The 8,782-nt window shown below is 42.6% G+C and overlaps 1 protein-coding gene across 3 annotated transcripts; it reads right to left on the bottom strand.

Moving 5' to 3' along the window:
• Positions 1–400: 400 nt before the first annotated feature.
• On the bottom strand, positions 401–8,222 carry blk (BLK proto-oncogene, Src family tyrosine kinase). Of its 3 annotated transcripts, none has more exons than XM_054762700.1 (13): positions 8,034–8,222; positions 7,761–7,871; positions 7,498–7,528; positions 6,308–6,447; positions 6,133–6,231; positions 5,966–6,069; positions 5,706–5,855; positions 4,823–4,975; positions 4,574–4,753; positions 4,435–4,511; positions 4,152–4,302; positions 2,591–2,722; positions 401–2,516 (listed from the first exon to the last, which is right to left on the bottom strand). In XM_054762700.1, the coding sequence occupies exons 1-13, from the start codon at positions 8,207–8,209 to the stop codon at positions 2,314–2,316; spliced, it is 1,707 nt and encodes a 568-aa protein (XP_054618675.1). In that variant the 5' UTR covers positions 8,210–8,222; the 3' UTR covers positions 401–2,313. The 3 variants fall into 3 exon arrangements, with proteins under 3 accessions (XP_054618675.1, XP_054618676.1, XP_054618677.1); XM_054762701.1 differs by having other exon boundaries at positions 6,297–6,447; positions 8,034–8,220; XM_054762702.1 differs by having other exon boundaries at positions 6,297–6,390; positions 8,034–8,218.
• Between the last annotated feature and the right edge of the window lie 560 nt (positions 8,223–8,782).

Raw genomic sequence — 8,782 nt, 5'->3', positions numbered from 1 at the left:
TTCTGCCAGGATTAAAAAAACAGTGTTAGCTAAATAGATTATCAGACATGAGTGCTATCTTTTAGCTTGATTTAAATTTTGAGTTAATTTGGAGCTTTTAATACATAATTAATACAAATATATATAATACCGTCTTGTCTTTCTTTCAATAAAATACAGTAAAAATGGGAATATTTCAGACACAGTTGCAAATGGTGATTAATCATGATTACCGTAATTAATTAGAATATTGTGATTAATCTGATTAAAATTTTTAAATCATTTGACAACCCTAGTTATTTCATTTTTTGGCACACAGACAGTGCAGTGACCTCTGCTGGATAACAAGCGTATTGCATGTCTTTTCTAACATACTTCACAAAGGTTTTTTTTAAAACATTTTTATTTGTTAGATGTTTTTTTAGGCTTAATTATATAACTAACTAAGAGTCCACAACATTCATCCACACCCACTGTCACCATTTCACTCTCATGTGTTCACAACATTATTTTCAGGGAAATGGAGTGGCTCAGGGGTGGCGGTCTCGCTGTGTGGCATCTCAGGAATGCTGACTAGCATTTCCTGTTTCCTGTCCGTCCAGGAAATGGCAGGCTGTCACCCCTGGATGGCAACCATCCCATTCTTATCTCTGAGATGTGCTTTGGTCCTTCATCCGAGGGAGGGGGTCAGTGCTGTACAATCAAGTTGATGTTTTTTGGGGGCTAAAATTACTCAAAGGGTGATGAAAGTACTATGAAATCATTTTTTACTTGCTGCAAGAGTGAGGTTATTGCCATGTTTGTGCTACTTCCTGTGTTATGTTTATTGTGAGCGCTACAGGAGCGAACATATTTTCCCATAGGAAATAATATCAACGATCTGTTCCAGGGTCAAGCTGTGGTGTGTGTAGTGTGTGTATAGTGTGTGTAGGCACTATTTAAAATAATACTTTGTCATACATGTGTAAAAAGAAGTTAACCACTGTTGGTATTAGCGTACTAAAACAATAAAATATCAAAGTTGTTCTGTTAATGACAAATGAGATGCTTCAGGCCTCATAGATGCTACTCATTCCACATACCTAACTGTCATACAGGTGTAAAAAGAAGTTAATCACTGCAAAACGCTGAAGTTGAAGGGTTCCGTGCACACTGAATTCCAAAACAGTACAGCTTTTTCGTCACTGTAGTTTAGGAATAAAATGTTCAAGTTGAGGTGAAAATGCTGTCATTTTATTTTGGGGTCTTTAGGCCTTTTGGGGGTTTTCTGCCACTGAAGCACTGGTTTTGTCCTATAAGATATTAAACAGCATATTCTGCTATAAAACACTATACAATCTATGTTATTCATTTACAGAAGTAATAGAGATGCACAATATGTCTTTTTCAAACCGATAACGATCGTTTTCTGCTTCTCAAGATCCATATGGTACCGATAACATTTTCACATCTACTTTTTCAATTTAGATTAAACTGTCGTTTGTGCACACCTGCAGGTAAGAAGGACTCCAACAAATTAGACTTTGACCAATTGAACCTGTTGATTTGTCCTAATCAAGTATGGTGACATTACTACTGCACCACCACATCTCTTCCATCAGGAGAACCAGAGTATACAGCAAAGGGGGACGAGCCACCTGCTGTGGCCCGGCAAGGTGCACTGTATTCGGGCACACGCTCCGAGCAGCCGGTGCGACGCCACGGAGGTCTCTGGCAAACCTTTTGCACTTTTCAAATGCTGCGGCGCTGGTGTTTCAGGTGGCTGGTAAGGTTTTTTTGTGTGCTCGATGGGTTTTTTTCCCCTCATTGCGGAGCATTTGGTACAACGAGCATGCAAAATGTCTTCCTGGGAAAGTCAATGTTTGTTTGTAAGTGACGGCAGGCCGCCAACGTCACAGGCAGGAGAAAAAAGGAGCGCTTGATTTGCTCACATGCACAGTACGGGTAATCTCGCTGTATTGGAGCGTTTTTTTTTTAAATGATCAATTATGAGAGCTATTTTTAATGTTATCACATTTATCGGTATGATGTCATATCGGCCCTTTTATCGTGCACCCCTAATAATCATTTCAAAAATATAACAAAATATACAAAAAATGTTTTTAAAAGATTCTATATTTTTGACTTACCAAAAATATGTAAAAATGTACAAGTTGAAATGCTTTGAAAGCAGTGTTCTGGCTGTACGGGGATGTACCGTAGGCCTGCTGCTTGAATGATGTGTCTGATGTTCCCTGTGTTGACTCTTCCCCCCAATAGCTGCTTTCGTCCAGCGTGTACACTGCTGTACCCTGTCAGAATCCACAATGGAGTCACTGTGGTCACACTTTGGGGTCACGGCTGCATCTCGTATTGTCCCTCAGTGGCGACAAAGAAGTCGTTGAGAATGTTTTGCAGGAATTCAAAGGTGGGCCGCTCCTCAGGCCTCTCCTTCCAGCAGGCCATCATGATGCGGTAGAGCTCCTCGGGACAGCCCTCAGGACGCGGCATCCTGATGGAGCGCTCCAGGTTTCGGATCACCTCGGGGTTTGTCATCCCTGAAGAAGTTAGGGTCATGCGAGGTGGTATTTTCCAACGAGCTTCATGCGTATTTAACGTGAGCATTACTAACCGGGGTACGGTATTCTTCCATAGGTGACTATTTCTGTCAGGAGGACCCCAAAGGACCAGACATCTGACTTGATGCTGAACGTGCCGTAGTTGATGGCCTCAGGAGCCGTCCACTTGATGGGAAACTTTGCACCTGATTAGCACAAATGAGGTGAGACCACGTTCATGTTATGTTGTTAGGAGCTGACTGTACACTACCTAACACAACACTGGTATCATCTTACTAGTCCACTAGTTTCTTCAAAAAGCTAACACAACACTGGTATCATCTTACTAGTACACTAGTTTCTTCAAAAAGCTAACACAACACTGGTATCATCTTACTAGTACACTAGTTTCTTCAAAAAGCTAACACAACACTGGTATCATCTTACTAGTACACTAGTTTCTTCAAAAAGCTAACACAACACTGGTATCATCTTACTTGTACACTAGTTTCTTCAAAAACTCTTTACTGCCATCTTGTGGTGAGATCGCTTCGTTTCACGGATGTTCTGTTATATATCACCTTATTTCATCTGTTCATGGTGGTTCATTAGACATGATTCAAAAAGATCATCCTCTAAATCAGTGATTCTCAACTGCTGAGTCGCAACCCAAAAGTGGGTCGTGGGTCCACTGTGGGTGGGCCGCAGACAGCAAGTCAAAAATGACATTAAAATATGTGATATACAAGTCATGTCTCGCTTATTTTGAAGTAAAATTGGTCAATATTCATCAGTCATCTTCTAAATACAATTAACATAAATAAGTCAATGAAGGAATAAATAAATAAATATAAAAATTAAAATGACTTAAATAAAAGTATAACAAATAAATAAAAAATACTTAAATACAGTGGAAAAAAATATAAATATAAATATGACTTAAATAAAAATGTAAAAAAATAATACAAATAAAATGTCTTAAATAAGAGTGTCAAAAATATAAAAATGTATCTGAATGACTTAAATAAAAAATTTTAAAAAAAAATTAATTATGAGAAAAATGAAAAACATTTTTTTTCCTTTTTGACTACTTATGATTTTTTTTAAATTATTTTAAGTATTTTTTTTACTCCAACCACCATTTATAGATCATTTTGTGTGAATTTTCTTTTCATCTGAAAAAAAGTAATGATTTTGGTCATAAAAGAAAAAATATATTTTTGTTTTGTGGTTTTCTGTGAAGAAAAGTTTTTTTTTTTAATCATTTATGGACAAAGAACCCACACAATGGTTTCAACATTTTTTTACCCTCCCAAAAGTGATTTTTGTAAATGAAAAATATAAAAAAAAATATATGCAGAATTACCTACAAATTTGGGCTTTTTCCCCCCTTTTTTGTCCAAAAAACCCTCCACTTAATTATCCCTAAATGGAACATAAAGAACATCAAATTTCCAGAGAATAAAGTTGTCATAGGACGACTATATGTTGTTTTTTTCCAGCACAAATGACTCATTTCCTGACTTTCCTGCCTGATTTCAGTTTGAGTGAGATGTCAGCAGCACCCTTTCTTTGTCAAATCTTTGGGAGCGGCATTTGCATCATTTATATGGTGAACGTAAACAGCGAGTGAACCTTCTTGAGCCGTGTATTCAGACTCCACCAGCCTGGCCAGGCCAAAGTCTGCAATTTTGCAGTGCAAAGTGTCGCTGACCAGGATGTTTGCTGCTCGCAGGTCTCGATGGATGGAGTTCTTGCTCTCGATGTACGCCATGCCTTCAGCTATCTGTCGTGAAAGGAGGAGCACAATATCAGCGCGATATAATATCGATGCGCAGCAACCTGCAGCGCTTGCTGTGCGGAATGAATGCAGAGCCAATAAATAAGACACACAGTCGCTGCTGTGACTGTGTCGCACCTGCGCTGACATGTCTATCAGCTTATTCAGCCTGAGCCTTTTTCCGTAATCTGTTTTGAGAAAGTCCAGCAGACATCCTGAAAGGAGAGCAATTCAGATGGCGTATTGGTGATGAATAGCATTGCATTGCTTGTCCTACCATGGACCATGAACTCAGTGACGATGAGAATGGGCTCCACGGTGACCACGGCGTGGAGTCGCACCAGCCGCTCATGCTGCAGCTGCTTCATCAGGTTGGCCTCCTGCAGGAAGGCGTGCGGCTCCATGGTGCCCTCCTTCAAGGTCTTCACGGCCACCTTCAGCGTGTTCTTATAGTAAGCTGAAACCAGACAGAACTCCCAGTGGTGCCAGCTTGTGGATGTCATCGGCGGACGGAACTTTCACTCACCCATCCATACTTCTCCGAACTGGCCGGCCCCGAGTTTCTTCACCAGTTTTAGGGTCTCTCTGGGGATCTCCCACTCATCCGGAGCCCACGGCTGCTGGGGGGGCTTTTTCTTGCAGGGGGCGTACAGGCGCTGGCACAAGCCGTCCGCTGTACCTGCGCACAGCACATCCAAAAAAGGCCAACTACTCCTGAACCGCGGTGAATAGAGTGCAATGATGGATTCATCTCCATGAGAGGATTCAGCTTTGTTACTTTTTTGTCTAACGGGGAAATAGCATCCATCAAACATATCTTGCTAGCAAATGCTTTTGTGTGTGTTTTTTTCAGTGGCGAAAAAAAGAAAGTGAAATAATTTCTGGAACAAAGAAAAAAGGTCTTATTAATTGTCCACCTGCACCACGGATATGATAGAAGAAAAAAGATGATGTTGTTATTTCTCACATTTCTATCTATCTCATAACGTTTTGGGGAGCGGAGGGGGGACGCTTGCGGCCGTAAAATAGATTGACGGATGGCGTAGATGACACATGCCTAACATGTGACTAGTGAAAATGAGGCTGACCAGAAGTAGACCCGTTCTGCACATGCGTAGAACCCAGTTGAACCGATTGCGTTCCGGGTACGCATTGCGTAGTGACAAGGCCACAGACTCACCTGCGAGCACTGGGAGACTTCCTTCTTGTTGCTCTGTTACTTCCTGTTCTGTAGAGTACTTCCTCATCAATGTAACATTACTGACACCTAGTGGCCAGTGTAGAATACTACATATCATCCCAATTCGGTGCCTTATATTTTGCCTTGTATTTTGTATTTGTATTAATATGCTTTTGAAAAAAGGTGTTAGAGTGAAGCCGCAAGCCGTGCTTCCAATGCACTGACTCACCTGTGTAGAATTTAACCAGCTCCTGCAGGGAAGGAAATGTGCTGGACGGGGAGATGTAGTAGCCTCCTTTGTCCAGAGAGCGGATCTTGTAGTGTTTCACCACGTCGGCCGTTTCTGCTGTAAAATCTCTGACGGACAGCGAGAAGGAACCTGCAACAAGCCGCACTTTAACCGCCACAGGTTGTCTTGCTTTTACACGGCAACAACAGCAAGGTCTGCAACCAACAACAATGCAGAGGCAACAAAAGGACGTGTGTTACCTTTACACGTCTCACTTTCACGTATGAGGAAGGCCCCTGGTTTGTTTCCAGGCGCCAGGAGCAGCCTTTCGGTTTCTCTCCTGCTCAGGTCCTTGAAAAACCACCTGTACGCATGCGGATTAGCATCAACGGCGCATCACGCTTCACCAATGGCGTGTACAACTCACTTCTCCACCTCCAGTGTGTCCGTCCGTGCCACGTAATTGGACGGTATGAAACCCTCGTGTCCGGTAGACAAGGAGCGAGCCAGCCACCATTCTCCATGTCTTACAAAGACACAGGTGGCACATGAGTGTTGTTACAGCGCTGCAGAGTTCCCGCATGCACTTACTCTTGCAGCACCTTGAACTGATCCCCCTTGCCGAAGGAGAGATCTCTGTGGTTGGTTGGCTTGAAGTCGTGCTGCGCCACAAACACCGCATCGTCTGAACACGCCGACGGGATGATGAAGTTAGCATAGTGTCTGGACAGCTGGAAGTTTCCTACAGCCACAAGATATTCTGACCTGGGGCCAATTAGAGCTATTTGTTTTTGTAGAACTATAAAAGCGACTATAAAAAGCCATTTTCAGTTAACAACTTACATGAAAGCCACTGCTGTGTAAAAGTGTGCCCCTGGGGGGCCTCTAGAGGAGCTTTATAAAAATGTAATTTATAAAGATGTGTTGTTTTTTTTTTTTTTACCTTGCTATGCTAACTTGAGCTGAATTTGAGCTTTGGCTCGTGACCAAAAGGAGGAGATGGCGGATACAAGCGGCTGAAATGAGTTTCCTCCGTAGGGTGGCTGGACTCTCCCTAAGAGACAGGGTGAGGAGCTCGGCCATCCGGGAGGGGCTCAGAGTAGAGCCACTGCTCCTTCACATGGAGCTGGTTGAGGAGGCTCGGGCATCTAGTCCGGATGCCTCCCTGGTGAGGTGTTCCGGGCACGCCCGGCCGGGAGAAAGCCCCGGGGCAGACCGAGGACACGCTGGAGGGATCATGTCTCACAGCTGACCTGTGACCGCCTCGGTGTCCTCCCGGTGGAACTGGAGGAGGTGGCCGGGGACCGGGAAGTCTGGAGTTCCCTACTGACTGACTGCTGCCCCCGCCACCCGGACCCGGATAAGCGGAGGAAAATGGATTGATGGATGGATGATAAGTGAATCTACATTTGAAGGCTAAGTCAAGCAAATGTTCCTGTAGCCGCCACGCTGATAGACGAGACAGAAGTTCTGCTTTATGCTCTCTGCGAGCGAATCCAGTGTCCCACGCTACCAAAACAAAACTTCTTAATCCTTCTGTGGATGCAATACAAGCAGACATTCATACATCTTCTGGATTCATCTCATCTAAACTGCTAAAACGGAAGCGCTTTGAAGGAACCCGGCAGCACAGCCTTGAGATAAATGTTTCCTTCCCCTGCTAATGACGATGTCTCCCTGCTGTGCATGCTAGCGCTAGTGTTAGAATGGCTTATCATGACAGAAATATGCGCCAACTGTACTCCTGGTTACACTAATATAAGAGTCGTAGTGTCGTGCTGTGTGTCTTTACCGTTGTCACAATAAGTGTTGCCACCCCAAACCTAGAGGACGGAAAGAATAAGGTTGTTTTACAAGACACTTCTGCCACATGTTATCAAAGCTAAGCTAGACTATTTGTATTGTATTTGTGTTTTAAGGTAGCTCTTAAGAATGTTCAAATGTGACCTGGTCACAGTTTGACCCTGGAACAGATTACTCCCATTGCTCTTACTTCCTTTGTGTGTTTTTGTTGGATCCTTAAAGGCTCTTCACGGCTTCTAGTTGTTTGCTTACCATGTGATTAGAAGCGTTGGGGTCCAGAGAACATCTTTTTCTTCTGTGGGAGTTGTCACCCACCACTTGGCCACTGCAAGTACATCCCATCCCTGAACGTGACGCTGGAAACTGATCATAAACATCAAGCAAGATGATTTTACTGTTAGCCTACGTGCGCTTTCTCCACCCGGTAGCCGGAAAATATTCTGTTGCTGCTCATAACTGCCAACAGCTATCTGATTTAGTTCATTCTGTGCACGGTTAACTGGAAGAAAGTAGAAATATACGTACTTGAACTTGTGCTTGGTCGCCCCCCGGATGTCAAATGTTCTTGTCAGTGTGTCACTCTCGCTCAGTTTCCCTCTCAAAGCCTTTCTCTCTCTCTCACGATGAAGTCCCTCAGGAGGCCTCATTGCGTTTGGAACACTTTCTGTTTTGCTTGTCCTCGCTTTAGTTAGCGTTAGCATCACCTCCTTGGTCAACAAGGCTTTCAAAATGACTGCTTACCACTTGGATGTAAATTAGCTGTACTTCCGCAAGCTAATCACATCCAAAACAAAACAACTGCCTTTACAAAAGGGCGCTAATGAAATTGATGTAGATACATGTTTTTATGCCTACATGATAGTTCATGTTTTTACAGGGCCTATTCCTATTTCTGTTTTATTTGATAAAAAAAGAATAAATATAAATAAAATGTATTGTTTTCTTAGACATCTCTATGTATTATAAATGTGTATAATTGTAGGGCTGTCAAATGATAAAAGAATTGAATCAGTTTTCAAATTAATTAATCATGATTAATCACCATTTGCCTCTATGTGTGAAATATGCCCATTAGTGCTGTATTTTATAAACAGAAAGATAAATTACGGAACACAGTTATCTTTATTTATATGTAGTAACGGCACCAAATGAACTGAAAATTTAAATCAAGCTAAAAGATACCCGGGGGTGGATCCAGCTTTTTTGAGAAGGGGGGGTGTGGCCGAGGCCGGAGGCCTAGGCACTGGAAATGGAGGGGGGTGTGTAATTTTTTA

This window comes from Dunckerocampus dactyliophorus, chromosome 19, assembly GCF_027744805.1.
Source record: "Dunckerocampus dactyliophorus isolate RoL2022-P2 chromosome 19, RoL_Ddac_1.1, whole genome shotgun sequence".
Classification (NCBI taxonomy): Eukaryota; Metazoa; Chordata; class Actinopteri; order Syngnathiformes; family Syngnathidae; genus Dunckerocampus; species Dunckerocampus dactyliophorus.
Note: the sequence above shows the minus strand (reverse complement) of the source record. Positions and strands in the feature narration are given on the sequence as shown.

Coding starts and splice junctions, on each gene's coding strand:
- blk (XM_054762700.1), bottom strand. CDS start 8,209: ATGCTAACGCTAACTAAAGCGAGGACAAGCAAAACAGAAAGTGTTCCA. Junction 6,448..7,497: donor CAACACTTATTGTGACAACG/GTAAAGACACAC, acceptor TTGTGGCTGTAG/GAAACTTCCAGCTGTCCAGA. Junction 6,070..6,132: donor GACACACTGGAGGTGGAGAA/GTGAGTTGTACA, acceptor GCATGCGTACAG/GTGGTTTTTCAAGGACCTGA.